At 60.8% G+C, this 20104-nt stretch overlaps 1 protein-coding gene across 7 annotated transcripts in view; it reads right to left on the minus strand.

The window, feature by feature from the left end:
• RALGDS (ral guanine nucleotide dissociation stimulator) overlaps positions 1-20104 on the minus strand; it is a 66984-nt gene that overhangs the window by 18195 nt on the left and 28685 nt on the right. For 2 of the 7 annotated variants that reach the window (XM_036855115.1, XM_036855109.1), the window contains exons 2-18: positions 16211-16321; positions 15082-15275; positions 14429-14524; positions 13086-13279; positions 12525-12865; positions 11556-11771; positions 11272-11375; positions 10767-10851; positions 9313-9381; positions 8810-8905; positions 8287-8319; positions 7869-7990; positions 7576-7671; positions 7064-7265; positions 6690-6932; positions 5316-5430; positions 1685-2675 (exon numbers count right to left, since the gene is read on the minus strand). In XM_036855115.1, coding sequence (XP_036711010.1) covers positions 2500-2675; positions 5316-5430; positions 6690-6932; positions 7064-7265; positions 7576-7671; positions 7869-7990; positions 8287-8319; positions 8810-8905; positions 9313-9381; positions 10767-10851; positions 11272-11375; positions 11556-11771; positions 12525-12865; positions 13086-13279; positions 14429-14524; positions 15082-15275; positions 16211-16321 — 2493 coding nt within the window. In that variant the 3' untranslated portion in view covers positions 1685-2499. Of the gene's footprint in view, positions 1-1680; positions 2676-5315; positions 5431-6689; positions 6933-7063; positions 7266-7575; positions 7672-7868; positions 7991-8286; positions 8320-8809; positions 8906-9312; positions 9382-10766; positions 10852-11271; positions 11376-11555; positions 11772-12524; positions 12866-13085; positions 13280-14428; positions 14525-15081; positions 15276-16210; positions 16322-20104 lie in introns of those variants that run through there. The other 5 variants (XM_036855111.1, XM_036855110.1, XM_036855112.1 and 2 more) reach the window with 5 other exon arrangements.

Raw genomic sequence — 20104 nt, forward strand, 5'->3', positions numbered from 1 at the left:
AATCTTATTGTGGAGGGATCCCACCCCACCCCTTGCATGATTGTTTCTTTCTTGTTGCTTTCAAGATTTCCTTTTTGTCTTTCAACAATTGTGTTGTAATGTGTCTTGTGTGGCTCTCTTTGAGTTTATCATGCTTGGAGTTCACTGAGCTTCTTAATGTGTAGATTTATGTCTTTCATCAAATTTGAGATGTTTTCAGCCATTATTTCTTCAAATAATCTCTCTCCTTCTGGGACTCTCTTTATGCATATGCAGTTACATTCGATGGTGTCCCCATAGTCCCTCTGGGTCTGTTCAATCTTCTTCATTCTTTTTCCTTTCTGCTCCTCAGGCAGAACAATTTCAACTGCCTTAGTTCACGGATTCTTTCTTCTGACTGCTCAAATCTGCCACTGAACCCCTCTAGTGAGTTCTTCATTTCAGTTATTTGTACTTTTCAGATCCAGAATTTCCACTTGGTTTATTTTTAAAATTCCTATCTCTTTACTAAATTCCCTATATGTTCTTACATTGTTCTCTTGATTTCCTTTAGTTTTTTGTCCATGGTTCCTTTTAGCTCACCGAGCATATTCAAGACAGTTGACTTAATGTCTTTGACTAGTAATTTTAATGTCTGAGCCTCCTCAGGGATAGTTTGTGTCCAATTCTTTTTTTGTTTTCCTGTGAACAAGCCCTATTTTTCTGTTTCTTGATAGGCTTTGTGATTTGTTGAGACCTGGATATTGAGTATTATAACATCATAACTCTGGAAATCAGATCCTCCCCCTCCTCAGGGATCGCTTCTGTTGCTTGAGGGCTGCTGTCTTCCGTTTCTGTAGTGACTTTTCCAAACTGTTTTTGAAAGGCCTATATTCTTTGTTGTGTGGTCACTGCAGCTTCTGCCCCATTGTCTCAGGCGTCAGTGTGTGACCTGGCAGAGATTTCCTTGACAGTTGAAGTTCAGCAGCATCACCCTTCATCAAGCACTCTCCTGGCTGTTGTGTCTGATGAGGTTCCAGAGTCCCAAAATCGTTGATTCTGATAGTTGTGTTTTTTTCCCCAGCTTAACTGTTGTTTCCATGGAGAGACTGATCTTTACTCCACCATTTTCTGTTAAAAACGTTATTTTTATTTATTTATTAAAAAAAGATTATTTATTTATTTGGTTGCACTGGGTCTTAGTTGTGGCACGCGGGCTCCTTAGTTGTGGCATGCAAACTCTTAGTTGCGGCATGTGTGTGGGATCTAGTTTCTTGCCCAGGGATCGAACCCGGGCCCCCTGCATTGGGAGCGCAGAGTCTTAACCACTGCGCCACCAGGGAAGTCCCAAAAACGCTGTTTTTAAAAACACTGGAATTTCATAGCTTGCTGCTATGCCGTGTGAAAGCACTTCCAAATTCAAATACCAGGGGTTCTGAGGGGCTGTCTCAGCTCATGGCCCAGTTTAATGATACTGAAGTGAACATGTGCTCTGTGAAAGGTGGACTTCTCTGTTTCCTTAAGTGAGCCAGAGAAGTGTGGCTGGCCCTTCTTGCTTTTCCTGCCCTTCTTTATTTCCTGCGTAAAATAAACCAATAACCCTGCAAGATTTCCTGTTTGAACATGGAATGTGAGAGTCTGTATCTCACTTCAATGAGCACAGGCAATGAAAGAACAATACCACAACTCCCAGGCTATAGTAGAAACAGGATTTTAATATAATATTCAAGTCTAGCATTTGCTATTTACAACAAATAAATATTGCCCCTCCCCAACTGGTAAACATTTTTTTTCACCTTTTATACAAATATTCAATCCCCCTCCCCTCCCCCCGAAAACCTCCTTTCCCACCAATCCCCGTCTCGTGTGGTCTCGTAAAGCCCAGGATGCAGTGGTGAATGGCACTTGCAGTGTCATGAAATCTGACATCAGTGGGACTGGGCCGAGACCGTCCTCACTCACCGGTTAAGAGTGTGGTCCGTGAAGGGGGTGTCTCTCTCCTCTGCCAGGGGAGGGCTGGAGTGGGCAGTGGGCGAGACTCCCTCACTTTCAGTTGGCCCTGATGATGGAATCTTTGGTGCAGCCTGAGGAAGGCCACAATGGTGGGAGGAGAGAACTGCAGTGGTCAGACCCGGTGGATGAGTGATGCCCTGGGGTGCCCATGGGCACAGGTGGCAGTGGCCCACACCTGGCAAGGTGTGAGGGAAGTATACGGAGGGCAGTGCCCGGCGGCACGCAGGGCTCCGTGCCCATTGGCAGTGCTCCTTGGCAAAAGTCAGCTAGTCCTCTGGTTCCGGAAAGCAGAAGGCACCTAAGGCAGCGAGTGGTCCACGGGAGGCCAGGTCAGCCCATCGACTGGCAGGCATCAATCCCGGCAGCAGGAGAGGTTCAGGGGGAAACTGGAGTCTGGGGGTGGCCTGGGCTGGCAGGTTGGGCACAGGTGCCCACCTGGCCTGAGCCACTGCAGTCTGTAAGTGCTTAGTTGCCCAGCCAGCTAGACCCTGGAAAGGGCAGCTCTGTGGCTGGCCAGCTAGGGACAAGTTAGAAGATGCCCTTGGCAATCTTGAGTCCCTTCTGCTTCATGCGGGGGAGGGTAGAGCTGGCTCCATGCCTGACCTTTGCCCCCTTGGTGAAGGTCCGTTTCTTTAGGACAAAGTCATAGTTGGCAGTAGAGTTCATGGCGTAGAACACATTGGCGTTGTCAGGGATCTTCAGCTCTGGTCGGGGAGGGGCAGAGGGTCAGCTGTGCTTATGGGGGCCCCACTGGACACCCCACCACTTGAGAGCCCCCAGGAGGGCAGGCCTGATCCAGAGACCTGAGACCCCTCAATGCAACTCCAGGACCACCAAGGACCCCTCTTAATGACACCTGCCTGGGACAGACTCTGCTGAGGCACTGAGGGACTTCCCTGGTGGCACAGTGGTTAAGAATACGCCTGCCAATGCAGGAGACACGGGTTTGATCCTTGGTCTGGGAAGATCCCACATGCCGCGGAGCAACTAAGCCCATGTGCCACAACTACTGAGCCTGCACTCTAGAGCCCGCGAGCCACAACTACTGAGCCCATGTGCCACAGCTACTGAAGTCTGCACGCTTACAGCCCATGCTCTGCAAAGAGAGAAGGCACCACAATGAGAAGCCCGCGCACCGCAACGAAGAGTAGCCCCCACTCGCCGCAACTAGAGAAAGCTCGCGCACAGCAACGAAGACCCAACGCAGCCAAAAATAAATAAATAAATAATTAATTTAAAAAAAAAAAGAAAAAAGGAATTCAAAAAAAAAGGACTCTGGGGACTTCCCTGGTGGTGCAGTGGTTAAGAATCCGCCTGCCAACGCAGGGGACACGGGTTCCATCCCTGGTCCGGGAAGATCCCACATGCCATGGAACAACTAAGCCCATGTACCACAGCTACTGAAGCCCGCATACCCTAGAGCCTGCGCGCCACAACTACTAAGCCCATGCACTACAACTACTGAGCCCGCGTGCCACAACTACTGAAGCCCGCACACCTAGAGCCCGCGCTCTGCAACGAGAAGCCACCGCAATGAGAAGCCCGCACACCGCAACGAAGAGTAGCCCCCGCTCGCCACAACTACAGAAAGCCTGTGCGCAGCAACGAAGACCTGACACAGCCAAAGATAAAAATAAAATAAAAATAAAAATAAAAATAAAAAGGACTCCGACTCCAGGAAGCCCCACCTCAGTCTGCAGCTGGTAAAGGGTCATCCCATCCTGCCCCCTACTGCCTTCACTGATCAGGAGCTCCAGCTGCAATAAGCTTTCTAGAACCTAGACCACCTCCCCGGAATCCTGCACAACTCAGGACAAGGGCTCTGGGGCCAAGTGAAGGGCGGGCTTTGCCCCAGGCCTCCTGCATAGGGTTTCAAAGGGTGCCAGGCTCCCAGCAGGTACTTGCTCTTGGCTCTGTTTCCCATCCTCTCCTCTGGCCTTGAGCCTGCTATTCTCCACTGCTGGGCTGGAACATGTGTACTCTGGGCTCCATCGTGTGTCTCTTATTCTGGTCCTTAACCTGTCTAGGTCTCAGTCTTCCTCTTCTGTAAGATGGGGGTCCCACCTGCCTTGCTTACCTCACCAAAATGGTGCAACAAGGTAAGAGAGGATTTAGAAAACAACTTCTAGGGATCCTTAACCTGTCTAGGTCTCAGTCTTCCTTTTCTGTAAGATGGGGGTCCCACCTGCCTTGCTTACCTCACCAAAATGGTGCAACAAGGTAAGAGAGGATATAGGAAACAACTTCTAGGGATCGTGGCGGGTCATTGCTAACTGTCTGGGTAATGGCTGTGAATGCGGGATCAGCTCATGGGAAAGGAAAGAGTGACGATAATCTTTGCAGTTATGGCACATCTATGGCACACGTACACACATGAGCATATAAGCCATGTATATATGGATCAACTCACTACCTATTTTATCTCCGTTGTGGAGATGGGAAAACAGGCACAGAGGACTTAAGGAATTTGCCCGAGGTCTACAAGCCGTAGCTGTCTGGTTCCAAGTCTGTGCTTGTTCTTGATCCTTTCCCTTTCCCGGTTTTTAGAATACCCAGCTGCTCCCTAGTGGCCTCCGTGTTTAGTATCTACTATGGGCTGAAAGTTTGTGTCCTCTCTAAATTCGTTGACATCCTAACCCCCAATGTGATGGGATTAGGTGAGGGTGGAGGGTGGAGCCCCACGAATGGGATTCGTGCCCTTATGAAAGTGACCCCAGAGAGCTCCCCACGCCCTTCCACCATTTGGGTTCACAGTGAGAAGTCAGCCGCCGGCAACCCAGAAGAGGGCCTTCACCAGAACCTGACCATGCTGGCACCCTGATCTTGGACTTCTAGCTCCAGAACCATGAGAAATAAATTTCTGTCATTTGGAAGCCACCAGTGGTGGTATTTTGTTATAGCAGCCAAAATGGACTAAGACAGTGTCATACGTTCATGGATTTTCACAAATTCGATGCTTTACTCCACGGCAGTCATGATCCTTTCTGGAGCACACATTTCCCACCTTAGCCAGAAAACGCCCTTTTGTACGGCCTGTGGGCTCGGCCATCTGGCTGCCTGGCCCCAGGAGAAAAGCCTTTTCTCTCCCCTCCTCGACGACGCTATCACTGAACGAGGTCTCCCACTGCCTGTTCACGGCCAGGGAAGGGCATGGGACAAGGGCCCAGCAGCCACCAGGGGCCAGGGAGGAGACACTGGGGGCATCCAGAGCTGCCCCTAGGCAGGTCTGTGTGTGGACAAAGCCCAGGCCCACCCTGGTGGCACGTCTTCTGGGGTGGTGGGCCTGGGGCACCGTGCTCCCCTGCCCCCCGGCCCCACCGCCCACCTGGCCGGCCCTGACTTACTTCGATCATCCGAGATAACCTGCACCAGCTCGTAGTCTTCCGGCTCATCCGCGTCTAGGTTGTGTTTGTCCATGGCTTTGCGGATTACAGCTGGAGCCTTGTCTTGGCTGGTCACCTGGACGGCGTGGGGGACAGGCCATCAGGGCAAGGGTCTGGCGTAGCTTGAGGGTCCAGGGCGCAGCAGCCCAGGGCCCTCAGAGCTGCCTCGGCGCTGTGCGCACAGGGGCACACAGCCTCTGACCGGACGCCGGGTCCAGGGGGGTCGCGCCTCCTCCTCCTGCCCCTCTGGGGAGGCCTCCATGTACCCCAATCACTTACCCCCCCCCAACTCCTGCAAGCCTGCCGCCTCCTCCCAACACCACCGAGGGCAACTGCCTGCCCCCGGGGCTGCTCCCCTTAACCGTTCCCCTTGACCCTGCCCATCCAGGACAACGGTATCATTGCACCTGGGCACAGGAGGCATCTAGTCCCAGCCCTGGAGGTGAGAGAGGAGGAGCTGGAGGCTGCAGTGGGGGAGAGTGCAGGCCGACCCCGGCTGCCTCGACCCCAAGGGCCAGAGCACAGGCGGGCCTCAGACTCGGGGTGACACAGGTGACGGCGTTAACGGGGCACCTGACCCAGTGTGGGAGGATGGGGGAGGATTCTGGGGGTGCAAATGGCTCACTGGCAGCCTGAGTTCTGGAGGATGAGAGGAGTCCCCCCAGCCCCCAACCCCCCCTCAACATACACAGTGTTTGCGGGCAACTCCCGCTGGCGAGATCGCAACACCTCCAACTAGCCCCGGTGTCTGACACCACCGGCCACCTCCACGGCCACCAGCCTGGCGCAGCCACTGCTGTCCCGCCTGGATTGCAGCAGCCGCCGCCTAACTGGCCACCCTGCATCTGCCGGCACCAGCCCAGCGCCCACGGAGAGGCCGCAAGTCACCGCTGCCCCTCCTCTGCTCCAACTAACAGCGCTCCTGTCTCCCACGAGACCCAGGCCCCCGACGCTGTCCTGCTCTCCTGACCCCTACTCTTCACCCGACCCCCGCTCCTTCACTGCGGATCTCCAGCCGCTCCTCCAAGCCCCAGGCACACTCCCGCCTTGGGAGGCTGCACGCTGCTCCCTCCCGCCCCCCCCACCCCGCTACACTCGGGCCCGTCTTCTTCGGTGAGGTCCTGCCCCACTGCTGGTGTAAACCCCTAGTCCACCGCCCCGGCACTGATCACCATCGACACACTAGCTGTTTTGACTCCTTTTTCTGCTTGACCCTCTGTCCTTCCCAACCCACTAGGAGACCAGTTCTGGGAGGGCAGGGACGGTCCATGGTGTTCAATATGGATTTGCTGCCCAGCAGAGCGAGGGGCCCGTGGGGACGCCTGCCCGGCTCACCAGGATGCTCTTGTACATGTTGCCATTGTCCACGTCCAGGCTCACCCGGATGATGCAGCAGTCGCCCACCTGCTGGTTGTAGAGGGGCAGCGCGGAGCTGCAGCTGCAGACCCCCGACACGGAGCGCTTGTGGGTGCGCGTGGTGGCCACGGGCGTGGTGGAGGCTGAGGAGGAGGAGGTGCTGCTGGAGGCCGAGCTGATGCCGGAGGTCTCCGGGGACGACTGGGAGGTGGACTCCCAGAACTGCGGGGGACGGCACGGTCAGCAGAAGCCCCGGGCCACTGTCCAGCTCTGGGGGCTTCTAGCGTGGAGCGGGGAACTCGGGCCCTAGGAAGGGCTGAGAAGGGCTGCCAGGGAGGGGGTGGGGCACTCACCTTCTTCTCCTGGCCGTCAGGGGACTCTGGGACAAAGCTCATGTTGATCTCCTCCACATCGGAGCTCGAGGAGCCGGCCGAGTGGACACTGAGTGCGTCGGCAATGTCCCCGCTGCTGAGGTAGGGGCCGCACCTGAGCTGGTCACAGGACTTGGAGTGGCAGCTGCTGCTGGTACTGAGCTCCGTGCTGGGGGCCTGGCGGCTGCATGGAAGGGCTGGCTGACTTGGGGAAGGCCTCTCCTGGGACACAGCCCACCCCTGTCCCCTGCACTCTGGGCCGAGTGCTCAGGCAATCACCCCATTGGCTCCAGCGTCCGACAGATCATTTAGCATCACCCCATTTCACAGGGGGAAAAACTGAGGCCCGGAGGAGTGGAGCAAGTGGCCCAGTCACAGGGCTGTCGGCGGGGGAGCTGGGATCCCAGTGCCAGCTGCCTGACTCCTGAGCCCACTCTCAGCCCGAAGCTTCCCCGAGCCCCGAGGGAGCGCCCCTGCCCACCCGGCCACTCAACTCGCTCCAGCGCTTGACGATGGCTGTGTTCTTCTTGACCTTGAGGGTGTTGCTGGCCGACTCGGAAGGGGGCTCCAGCTCACACGACAAGGTGTAGCTACAGGACAAAGCGGCGGCTGTGAGGAGCCGCACTCGGGTCTCCCTCCCGGTGCCTGCCCGGCAGCTAGAGGCCAGGGGCCCGGCCGTCACCAGCGACAGCATCCAAGGCTGCCCAGGATCCCAAGCCACAGGCTCTCCGGAGCTGCCCAGAGACAGCCCACGTGTGCCCCCGCCCCAGCTCCTGCCCGGACTCACCTGTCAGCTTCGCTGAGCCGCTCCATAGCCCGGAACCAGGCCCCAAAGTGCTCTTCGGGTGCGATGCTGTAATTGTTGCAGGCCGACTGGAGCAGCTTGATCTGGGCGATCACTTCGAATTCCTGGGGCCAGAGGGAAGGACAGGACGCTGACGGTCTGGGTGGGCCGGGCCTGTGCCAGCCTCTGGGTCCCCACTTCCCACCCTGTCCTCACTGCCAGGTTCAAACAGCCCCTCCAGGAAGGTGTCCTTGATTCGACCTCCTGCCCCATCCTCCCGTGGGAGAGGCTCCCCCCTCTCTGTATCCAACTCTCCCCAAAAATGTAACAGGGAAGGGTCGGAGCCGGGTGTTCTAGCCAGGTGGCTCTCTGATCCCATCCCCCACACGGGCCCCCTTCCCGTGAGGCTGCGGCTGCTCACCTTCCTCCTCTTCTCGAAGTTGATCAGTCTCCCCTGGAAAGCACACGGCCAGCGTCCATCAGAAAGTGTCCCCTAGCCCATGACCACCCCTCACGGGTCCCAGGCTGCACTACCCAGAGCACACACCAGGGGGCAGCACAGCACACACCTGGACCTGGGTGGGACTGGGGTGCCAGAGCGGGGTGGGAGGGGGGCGCCGAGGCTCAGGGGTCTGAGAACAGCTAGAGAGACCGAGGCCTTGGGCAGGAACGCCAGGTTGGCCACACGTGCCCGACCTTGGAGGGCCCAGCCTCTCCACCCATGGCCGCCACCTGAGGGAGGGGCTGCGTCCTGCTGGGTCAAACCCCCTGCAGTTCTGAGCCCCACCAGCCGGGCACCAAGCTCTGTTCACTCACTGCTGAGATGGGCAGGTGCCCCCGGGACACAGGGACGGCCAGGGGGCTCTCGTAAGATGAGGTGCACCCTCTGGTGAGAGCTCGGGGCTCAGGACCCCCGCCCCGCCCCCGGCCCTGGGCTCACTCACATACAGATAGTCCTTCATTGCGGTGTCCAGCATCACCAGGTCTGTGAGGAACGTGCCCAGGTAGGGAACGGTGCCCTGGATGACACCCTGTGACAACTGGGCGGGGGGGAGGGGGGGACTGATGAGCAACGCCCCTCCCCTGAAAAGCCCTCGGCCCTACCCAGGCCTCCCACTTGGAGCAGCCTGGGGACCTTTAGCCATTGCCCCCAAGTCCCCCTCCCAGCGTGCATGGACCCAAACTCCCTCTAGCCACCTTCCAGGCCTGGCATTTGGCAAATCCCCAAGATACATGGTCCCTGGCCCCTGCCCCCTCCCAAATCCCACTGGGCCCAGCACTTCCAGGCCCCTGCTCTGGTGGCCAAGAGTCCCCCTGACACCAGCTGGTCAGGGCGCAGCGCCCCCAGGCCCCGGAGGAGGTCGGTCTAAGGGTCATGTCAGGCAGCGCAGCTACAGGAGCGGGGGCTCGGGGCGGCCCCTCCTCTCCCAGCCTCGGGCACACTCACCACCTCCTTCGGCCGCCTCTGGGCTCTCTTGGGGTTCATCTCCAGGGTGGCAAACTTGGAGGTCCCCTCCTGCAGGGCCGAGGACAGGGTCGGTGAGGCCTTCTGCCCCTCCCCCCATTACCCACCAGCAGACCCGACCTTGGCCTTGGTCACTGGTGCAAATGCTCCAGCCACCCCAGCGTACGCTATTCCTGGATCTGCACCCCTGCTCGGGTGCTCACGGGATGTGGGAACGTGGGCCAGCAGCCTGGCCTCCTTGGAAAGTACAGATGAGGGCTACACCTGCCCCTTGGGGTCTCCAAGGACTCAGCGCCACGTCTCCATCACTGTGGCTGTGCTGTTCCCCCCGACCCCCCGTCTCTGCAGGAGGGCAGAGGTCCTGCACAAAACTCACGCAGATTTCCCTTCCCCCTTGAACCTCACTGCCTTCCCGTGAGGTTGGCACCCCGGGGTCAGCATTCCCCCACTTTCCAGATGGGGAAATTGAGGCCCAGAGACAGGCAGCGCCTTGCCTCTGAATGGGCCTCAGAAGGACTCAGGAGAGCAGGAGGCCCTGCTGCCCACGCCCCCGCCCTCCACGGACCAGGTCCCGGGCTCAGAGCCTCTGGTGTGTGCCGGCCCCCCGCCGGGCGAGCCATCAGGAGAGGGACAGGGACTCCGGGGGGCGGGGTGCTGGCTGAGCAGGGTGTCTGCCGGGCCGAAGCCGTCACATCCCCACGGAGCCCCTCGGGACGTCCCCTGCACAGAGCTCTGCCTTCATCCACTCAGCAGGGGTCTCCTTGGTGCCACCTCTGAGACGGTGAGCTGGGGCTGCTGGGGGCACTGGGTGGTGACACTTTGCTTCCTCTTTACATGGAAGTTTCTGCGGAAGGACCCCCGTGAATGCATTAGCACCCCCCCCTGCACTTGCCACCAGCCATCTGGGGCATTTGTCACGGCCAACAAAGGCCCTGTGGTGAGACTCTGAGAAGACTCCCTGGATTCCTTTGCAGTGTCTGCCCTGAGGCAGAGGGGAGAGCCCCCAGCCCCCAGATCTACCTCCTGGGTCTGCTCATTTGGAGGACGGCTGGGCGGCCGCCGCAGTACCATCCCTGGGCAGGCGGGGTGCCTGGCCCTCGGAGGTGAGTGCAGACAGAGCAGTAGCAGGGCCTGGCTTTGTGGGACAGGCTGGGCTGCTCTGGGGAAGGAAGAGACCCTCCCCCCGACCTCATCCACCCCGAGCGCCCGAGCGCCCGGGTGCGGGACCAGTGAGGACCCAGGAGACTCTAATCCTGCTCCTCCCCCGCCCAAAGCTCTGGAACAGCCCAGCTGCCCTGCTCCAGCCCTGTACTAGGGCCTCCTGTCTCCCAAACTGCCCCCCACCTGCCCACAGACCCAAGTGATCTCATGAGAAGTTTTCGAAGCAACTTTCAGTGGGAACGTAAGCCCGTCCACCCCAAGCCCCCAGGCTCCACCTTGATGAGCAGCTCTCTGCTTAGGGAGTAGTTGTTCTCATCTGAGAAAATCTCCGACAGCTTCTGAAAGATGCGGACGCTGTCCCTGGGGGAAGGAAGGAGAAAGGAGCGCACGGTGGGGCGGGGGGTGGCGGCGAAAACATCTGAGGACCCAGAGACCCCAACCGCCTGGATGGGTGGTTTCCAAACAGAGTTCCGCTGGACCCTAAGGGCTCGGTAGGCCTGGAGGGGTGGGTCTCAGAGCCCACTGAGCGGCTCTGTTTTGGCTAGTTCTGATTTTAAGTGCACAGAATCGCGTGGTTGAAGCAGACGCATGAAAATCCCCAACGTGGCTCAATCCAGTACCTGCCAGACAAGGAGACCAGGTCCTGAGGCAGAACTGCTGGCCCTGAGAGACCCCGCCCCCCCCAGGATGCACTGTCTCTGGGCAGGTTCCAGGCAGCACCCAGCCCCTTGGGAGGCCCCGGGTCCACCCTGGAGCTCCTCCAGGGAGAAGCCTGCCCACCTGGAAACTTCTTCCCACGTCTTCTTCAGCCGGTGGATGGAGTTGCTCTGCAGAGCAGAGAGGATGGCGTAGAGGGACGAAAAGTTCTTGAGGACCCGGCACTCCTGGGAGGGAGGGGCCAGGCTGTGAGAGGGGGCCGAGCTCCCGCCTGCTCCAGCTTCAGTCCCTCTTAGGGGGGAACCCCCCTCCCGGATGGGACAGATGCCCCGGGAGGTGCTCCTGGGGTCGGATGAGATCAACCCAGGGGCAGAAAGGGCTCCCCCGCGCCCTCAGCGGCCGCGTACCCTGGCCACCTCGATCCAGTGCTCTACCACCCTGGCCCTGGCACGGGCCGTCACGTTCCGGTCCCCGAGGCAGGTGGTGATGACGCAGTTGGCCACACTGTTGAACTGGGCGACGGTGGCACGGACGGTGGGAGCCAGGTGCTCCTTGCCCCTCTTGTCCCGCTGGGACCAGATGGAGCCCAGGCAGTGGTAGGGCACCACCTTCTTGAACAGCTCCTGGGGGCAAGGGGAAGGTCACCCGGCTCTGCCGCACCCCAGCTCAACGCCCACAGTCCCCCCACCACCAGGCCCAGGCAGGGTCACTGGTCAGAGCTGGAGCTCTGGAAGCCGGGGAGGCGGCTCGAGCCCGGCCAGGGGAGGTGCGGGGAGGTGGCGTCTCTTCGTTTTGTTCCCTGCCCACTGTGGGCACCCAGCACGAGGTGACCCAGGGTGACCCTGGCAGGAAAGAGAGGTGGCCACCTTCCCCAGTCCACCCTAACTCCCAGCACCAGATGCGGCTCACACCTGCCCATACCAGGTGGTGCTTTGAGCCCTTGATCACGCCTCAGGTCTGTCCCCTGTCCAGATGCCCGTTCACGTGGGCACTACAACCTGAGGCTGTGTCTGCCGTCTGCCACGGCTTCTAGCACGCACCAGGTGCCTGCTAAGTGCTGAAGCTGGTGAGGCCTCCTCAGCAGACGTGGGGGGCAGGGGGGGGCGGCCCATGGAGTGAGCTCCCGTCCGCTACCAGGTGGGCCAGACCCGGCCCAGCTTTCTACCGTTCCACCTCATTCCACCCAGACACCGTGTGCAAGGGATGGGGCCCGGGTCCACAGCCTGGAGGGGAGTCGAGGCCTTCGGGTGAGGAAACCTGCCCAGGCGACACGGTTTGTAATGGGATTTGGGGCAGGACATCAGCTCTGGACAGGGCAGGGCAGACGCCTGAAGGAAGGTGCACCCCTGCCCGCCCTGCTGAGACGAGCTGCCTACCGCGTCCATCAGCGTGAACTGCTCTGCCACCAGGTCGGGCGGGAATGCCAGGAGGTGAGGCTTCTCCTCACCCAGCCCGTTCTCTGCAGCCACAGGCGAAGGCCAGGAAGGCTCTGGGGCTGGAGCTGGCCCGAGCTCTAGAGTCTGCGAGAGAGCCGGCTCCAGCTCTGGAGCTGGTGCTGGTGCTGGTGCCAGAGCTGGCTCGAGGTCTGGACCTGGCACCGGCTCGAGGTCTGGACCTGGCACCGGCTCAAGGTCTGGACCTGGCACCGGCCTGGGTGCTAGAGCTGGTGCTGGCACTGGCTCTAGGGCTGGAGTTGGTTTCGGAGCTGGAGACAGACCTGCAAGAAGAGCAAAGTTCAGCAACACGCCTGCCTTTTTTTCCAAGACAGAAAACACACCACTGCCTTCTAAGACAAGCCTCAGCTCAAGAACCAGCCCAGGACGTCCTCCCCGACAGCGGTCCCCTCGTGGGCGGCCTGAGGCAGCCTCGGGGGCGCCTCCGTGTCCAGCACCGACCCCTCCCCTCACGCTCACACGCACCCACCCCGATCTCCTCACCCTCCGGCTCTGCCTTGGTGAGCTCCGTGTGCTCCAGCTGGGCCAGGAGGAGGCGGGCCCGGCGCTCCAGGTCGGAGCCAGGCATGTTGAGCTGCACGTAGGCCACCAGCTGCTTGAGGCAGGGGAAGTCCGGGGGCTGACAAAAGTCCTCGGAGTACTGGTCCAGCCAGGTGCCCAGGATGGAGGAGACGGCACTGGGGGCAGGCGGGCGGGCAGCGCAGTCAGGGGCCTGGCCTCTCCTTCCACGCGGCCCTCCCCCGGCTCCCCCATGGGGGCCGGGCTTCTGGGCCCGCCCCTGCCCCACCCGCACCGGGCTGCCAGGCAGGGGCAGGCCTGGTAGGAAGGGGCCCTCCATCCCTGGTGACCACCTCTCCCTTCCTCAGGGGAGCCTGGCTCTCTCCTGTCTGCCCCCAGCCCCCCGGGCCCTCCCCCCTGGAAAGGAAACTGCAGGAGGGCAGGGAGGGCTGCGCCCGCTCTGTTCATTGCGCTGGGCTGGCCGCACACAGTAGGCGCTGCATAAACAGGGGAGGGGGCTTCCCTCGTGGCGCAGTGGTTGAGAATCTGCCTGCCAATGCAGGGGACACGGGTTCGAGCCCTGGTCTGGGAAGATCTCACATGCCGCGGAGCGACTAGGCCCGTGAGCCACAATTGCTGAGCCTGCGCGTCTGGAGCCTGTGCTCCGCAACGGGAGAGGCCGCGATAGTGAGAGGCCCGCGCACCGCGATGAAGAGTGGCCCCCACTTGCCGCAACTAGAGAAAGCCCTCGCACAGTAAACGAAAACCCAACACAGCCATAAATAAATAAATAAATAAATCCCATTTAAAAAAAAAAAAACAAAAAAACGGGAGGGAGGAGGGGACAAGCAGAGTGTGCCCCCTGCCCAGCCTTCACGGGCCTCGTGCACCTGAACAGGAGCACCTGAACCGGAGGCTCGCGCACCGGCGGCTGCCTTGGTCTCCGCGCCGGAGTGCGGGGCTCGTCCTCCCAGGAACTCTCTTCTTGGTGGTGGGGACGTAGCCGGCCCCCCGGCCCTGACTGAGCTCCCGTGAGCCCCAGCTGAGCACTCACATTGGGCTGCGAGGCTGAAGTGTCAGCAGCTTTTGCCCCCCACACCTCCTGTCCTGGGCCCCGGATCTGAGCGGGGATGGATGCTCTCAGGGGCTGGCTCTCAGCCCCCAGCCTCCCCTCTGCTTCCTGGGGACATGGGACCCCAGCCACAGCTCTCTGACTCCTTTCCTCCTGCAGGAGGAGCCCCCAGACCTCAGCCCTCTAGCGGGAATCACAAGATATGTGGCAGCCAAGATTCCCCCAGCCCCTCTCATCGGACGCAAAGTCTACTCACTTTTTCAGTTGGTCCTGAGGTCCGCCGTCCACGCTGGAATAAGGCAGGATGCACCCGTATCTAGAGGAGGCCGTGAGAGCGTCACATCTACCGTACCTGCTATGACGTCTAGTGTTACTGGCTGACCCCCGACTAGGATGGAAACCCGGGAGGGCAGGGATTTTTGTCTGCACCGTTCACTGAATTAAGCCAAATGCCTAGAAAAGCGCCTGTACACGGTAGGTGCTTCGTATGCATTGCTGAGTGAATGAGCCCAACCAGCACCTTACAGATGCCTGAGTGGTCCTGGGCCCTCAGCCAGCCCTGCTCTGGCTACTCGCAGGAAGGACCCCTCAGACAGAATCTGGAACCTCCTTTACAGATGGGAAAACTGTTCTGCCCAGGGGCTGGAAGCAGAGAGCTTCTCCACGGGGCAGAGGAAAACCTTAATTAAAACCACCCCATCCCTCAGCAGCCCTTTCCACAGGGCCGGCGCGGGGCCGCACTGTCCACGCTTATCCGACAGTCCTGACAGCCCTGGGAGGTCGGGCCTCTGGGCAGCCCGGCCTTCACGTGAGCAAACTGAGGCTCAGAGAGGTAAAGCGACATTCCCGAGACACACAGCCAGTGGGTGGGCGGGGAGCCGCTGTGCTGGGGAGGGGCGGGGCGCTCACCTTTGGAACAGCAGGTCCAGGACCCGCTGGGTGGTGGTGAAGGCTCGGTAGGTGCACAGGAAGATGGTGACATAGGAGAGGTCGCTGCCCTGGAAGGCGGGCACCAGGTGCTCCACCAGCTTCTCCAGCGTGCCTGCCTTCACGGTCCGCACCTTGCAGGTCTCATACAGGTTCAGGGCCGACTCATTTTCATACTGGGGTGGGACAAAGAGGGACAGATGGTCAGCGGCAGCACCGTGGCCCACTAGGAGGGCAGGGGTTGGAACTCAGAGAAAGTCCCAAGCGCTCGGTGACTTCTGGATGGAGATGGGACGTGAGTGCCCCGAACAGAAAAAGGGTCTCAGCTTTTGAACTGGAGGTGGGGGATGATGAAACTAGCAATACCAGCACCTTCAGGTGGTTCTGTTAGCTGAGTAATGATAGCGCCTCGCCACATTAAGGGCAGAATCTCCGTGATCCCTGGCAAAGCATCCCCGTTCTAGAGATGAGAAAACAGAGGCTCAGCCTGGGGTGGAAGGGCACGGTATGTTAGGACCCAGAGGCTATTCAGGGCGGCACTGTGGAAATGGCTGCAGAAAGGAATCCCGTCAGGGTCCACGGCAGTGAAAGGCTGAGTTATGGTTGGTAACCAGCCTCCCTTCTGAAATGTTACGCATCTGTCAGGCCCCCGCTCTGACCTGGAGGGGTCATGGAGTTGTGTTCCGTGACGGCAAGTTGCAGAGAACAATATATAGTAGCCTGAGCCCTTTTTGGGTTAAAAAAAAAAAAAAAAAAGCCCTACTAAGTAAGGTGATGAAAGCCTTGGAGAAGGTGTGGAAGGACAGTCGTTAAAACAAGAAATACTGGGGCAAAATGCATAAATAATCCCCGCCTAACATGAAGGGGAAATAGTATAAAAGTGTCTTTTTTGATGTTCATACAAATAAGTGAACAATGAACTATGCACTTGGCCCAGCCCAGGGCTGGACAGTAGGGGAGGGGTGAGGGCCCAGATTCCTTTGGGAGCAGGACTGGGGGACCCTCAGGCAGGAAAGCCCTGGGAGGGAGCCCAGTGGAGTGGCCAGGGTGGCCCCTGGATCCCGGGCCTTCTCGGGGTTCTGGGCACGGAGACCCCCCCATCCACACTCACCCCGAGCCAGCGCTGGCCCTTGTTGGCGCCGTGGTGCACCTGAACCTTGCGCAGGGAGATGGAGTAGATGACCCCGTTGACCAGCTCTTCGCCAATCTCCTGCGTGGAGCTCTGCAAAGACAGCGCCCGGACGCCGGGCGGGGGTGTCGGGGCCTGCCTGGCTGTGCAGCAGGGGGACGCCCCGTGCCACTTCCTGCTCCCTAGATGAGGCGAAGGTCGGTGGCCACAGAGACCTCCAGCCCAGAATGAAACAGGACGACAGCTGGAGGGCCGGGGGTTACTATCGGGGCGGCAGGCACTGCCCCCAGCACCCGCCTCCTCACCCCACCAGCCATGGCTGGCTGTGAACAAGACGCACCCACTGGGGTTCCAACGACAGCCTGCCCCTGCCCAGGGGGGGTCTCCCCGCTCCCGTCCACACCCCAAGGCGAGTACTGTTATCCGGTCATTTCACAGGTGACTACACAGAAGCCGAGGGAAGAGCAACGCATCCAAAGCCATGCCGCTGCGGGTGAACAGCGGAGCCGGGACCCCGAGGCCCTAACTCAGCCCACTGCACCTAGGGGGCTCTGGCCCCCCGAGAAGATGCCTCCCCCAGGGCGTGAGGCCCCTGGCCCCCTCACCCTCACGTGCCCAGCCGGCCCCCGCCAACAGCTGCCCCAGCCCCGGAGTCAGTCTCCCGGGTCTGGGGCAGGTGTGGGCATCCTCGACGGCCACAGCCAAGGCCACTTCCTTCCCTTTCTGCTCATTCAGGCTCTTGTGCCTTCTTGGGCAACAGAGGAGTTCCCAGTTCCCTGTTCGTCATCACGTGCATGGGGACAGCACGAGAATGACGACAGTGCCGGCGTCCGGGCTGATGCCTGGGGTTCCACGGAACTTCAAAGCCACAGGACTTTGCCAGGCCAGGAAGTGGGGGGGGGGGCGGGGTGTCATCTAGCTGCTCCCTGGACCCCGGGCAGAAAGACCCTTGTTTTAAAAGGCAGTGATCCCTCCTGCTGGGCAGGCTGGCCCGGGGGCTGCGTCAAGGCCTGGCCAAGGCCACTCGGTCGTTGCTGCCCTGGGCTTCTCCACCCCCTCTCCCACTGCCCGTGTCCGGGGACGGGGTGAGCTTGCAGTGGGGAGGGGGGCCTAGGAGTAAAGAGACAGACCTCTGAGAGTATAGGGAGGAGGGGGGAGGTGCTAGCTGGCAAAGGGCCATCAGTCACATGGTCAGTGCCAGCAGCTAGGATCACGGGTCGCTGCCCCAGCTCAGGGTGGGCGTGGAGCTCACAGAAGGCCCAGTAGAAGTGCTGACTCAGCCTGGGCCCCACCGACAGCCCTTCCCTAAGTCCCTCGGCCTAAGCTGGGCCCCTGGGTAGGAACCAGGTGCCCAGTGTCCTGTGGGCTGTACCCCCGGACATCAGCACCCCTGGGGTCAGGGGCTAGGGAGCTGGGGTGGGCCTGCGCCTCTTACCTCCTGCCTCAAGGGCTCTGGGAGGCCTGGGAGCCATCCTCCGGAAATCTACTTCCTCTGACCCAAGGCCGCCCTCCCACTCTGGGCATCGTACCAACGGGAAAGCCAGTGCAATCACACCGGGGCTCCTGACCCTTCGCCTTCTCCGGAGACACAGCCAGGCGTTTCTTGGAAGTCAGCAGGGAACCCGCAGGTAGAGGGCCCTCACCTCAAGAGCCCACGCCCGGGGAGGTCCAGCCCTTCCATCGAGGAGGGGAAACTCCTCCCCCTGAGGCAGGAGAACTGAAACAGATGCGCACTTTCCTCCCCTGGGTCACACATCCTTCCCCGGCCTACAGGAGGCCGCGGTGATGGGTGATGCCAGGGGCCTGCCATCCACCGGCGAGACCAGGGCCCTGTCCACACCCCCCCACCTCTCCCCAGGGGTCCTCGACTGCCCCTCGCAGAGGCTGCTGCCCGCCCTGGAAAGGCCCGTCCCTCCCCGGGGGATTCCAGCCACTTCTGGTCCAGCCTGGAGCCAGTGTCCTGAGCACCCAAGTCACCGGCAGCAGTTTAGAGCTCCCGTGCTGGACCTGCCTGCCTGTGGGCACGGGACTCGAGCCCCGTGGCAGCGCACACGGCACCTGGCTCCCAGCGGGGCCCCCATCGAGGCCTGCTGGACAGAAGCGCTTCCTGGCCAGGCCAAGCAACGGGAGGCCTCGCCATCCCTGAGCGGGTCCAAACCGCGGCTCTGCAGTGAGCCATGGGCCTCGCTGGCAGCCGAGCAGCTGGCTGCCCTGCCCGGGCGTCATGCGATCCCGAGCCCTTCCCCCACCCCAGGGGCCCCCTTCTGCCAGCCCGGTGGGGGGCAGGGCAGGACGCCCAGAGCCGCACATGCTGGGCCAGGGGGAGTCACCGCCCTGTGGCACAGATGGGGAGCTGCTCCAGCCCCGCGGAGCTAACCCTGTCCTCTCCGGGCCCTTCACCGCAGCCCAGCAGCGGGAGCAAAACCAGATCGTCCAAGCAGCGCAGAGAGCAGGCGCCATTTAAACCGTCGACCAAGAGACAACGGCGGAGCGGGACCCAAAGAGAGCTGCCCGCGTCCTGGGCACAAAGCGGCAGGGTGGGGCGTCTGCTCCTCGCTCCCGCCGCGCTTCCAGGGACAGAGAAGGACAGCGGCCGACAGCCCTGGCGCCTGCCCCGGGACCCTCTGGGGCAGGAAGGGCTGGGCCCTGGCCCCCACAGGTGTCCCATCCTGTTAGCAGACAGCACACAGGCCCGGGAACAGGCGGCCCGTGTGGGCAGCGCCAAGCCCCGGGGATGCTCTGGCAGGGGCTGGGGAGCTCCCGGGGGAGGGCATGGCCGAGCAAACAGCAGATGCCCTGGGGGGGAGGCGTCCACAGGGCAGCAGTGAGCTCTTAGGGAAAAAGAACGCCAGGTGGGTGGCTGTGTCCTCAGGGGACAGATCCTCCTGTCCCGCCCCAAGCAGGCACCCACAGATGTCCCCAGGGCCCGGGGACACAGCTGGCAGCTGGGCCTTGCACACAGCACTCGGCCTTCCACCACTTGGGTCTGGAGTGAAGGTGGTGAGATGCCTCCAGCTCCTCGTGAGCAGAGGCTGGCAGAATGGGCACCAGGGTGCCCCACACCCCGCTGTCCCTCGGAGCACAGCCCGGAGCCCCAGGGACAAGGAAACAGCCTGGGTGACATGTTAGTGTGTCACCTGATCAGCCTTCTTGGGGTGATGGGCCAGCAGGATGCCGTGTCCCCAGCTGACTGCAGGCCGAGCCCCGATTCCCGCAAGACAGAATAACAAGGTTGCCGGGGGCCGATCCCACCCTTATTTCTGGAGAGAACAGAGGGGACCTACTGGGCCTTTTCCAGCCCTGCCATCTCCCCCAGAAGGCGGCTCGTGCCTGCACACACGGGGGTGGCGCCTTCTCCCATCCTGGTGACCTCTCTCCTCCCGCTCAGCTGTACATTTCCTGTGGAAGCTACAACTAGAGACCACGCGGGGCCTCCAGACCCACAGACGCCTCTGGCTGCAGACGGGCTCCTCCTCACTGGCCAAGGGCTCACGGAGGAGGAGGACCTGAAGCCACACCATGGTCTCCTCCCTGGGGCCGCACGTGGAGAAACCTGGTCTCACTCAGGCGAGGGTGGGGGAGTGGGCTGGTGGTGGCCTCCACGTGCATGAGATCACCGCCCGGGGACCTCATGGCACCCCGCTGAGCTGCTGCTCAGGTCCACTGAGTCACAGAGGTCACCCGAGGCCCTGACCCAGCCACCCGCCAGCACCCTGCAGCCCTGGGCACACGAGGCCCCTCCTCCAGGGCCCCCCGGACCCAAAGGTACTGTCTTTCCTGCAGGGCTCTGGCTCCCAGCTCAGCTGAGCCCTGCAGCCCTTGGCCTCAGTGAGCCTGTCTGGGAGATGGGCGAAGGGCAGCAGCTCTCCAAGGGGA

This window comes from Balaenoptera musculus, chromosome 6 (assembly GCF_009873245.2).
Source record: "Balaenoptera musculus isolate JJ_BM4_2016_0621 chromosome 6, mBalMus1.pri.v3, whole genome shotgun sequence".
NCBI classification, from domain to species: Eukaryota; Metazoa; Chordata; class Mammalia; order Artiodactyla; family Balaenopteridae; genus Balaenoptera; species Balaenoptera musculus.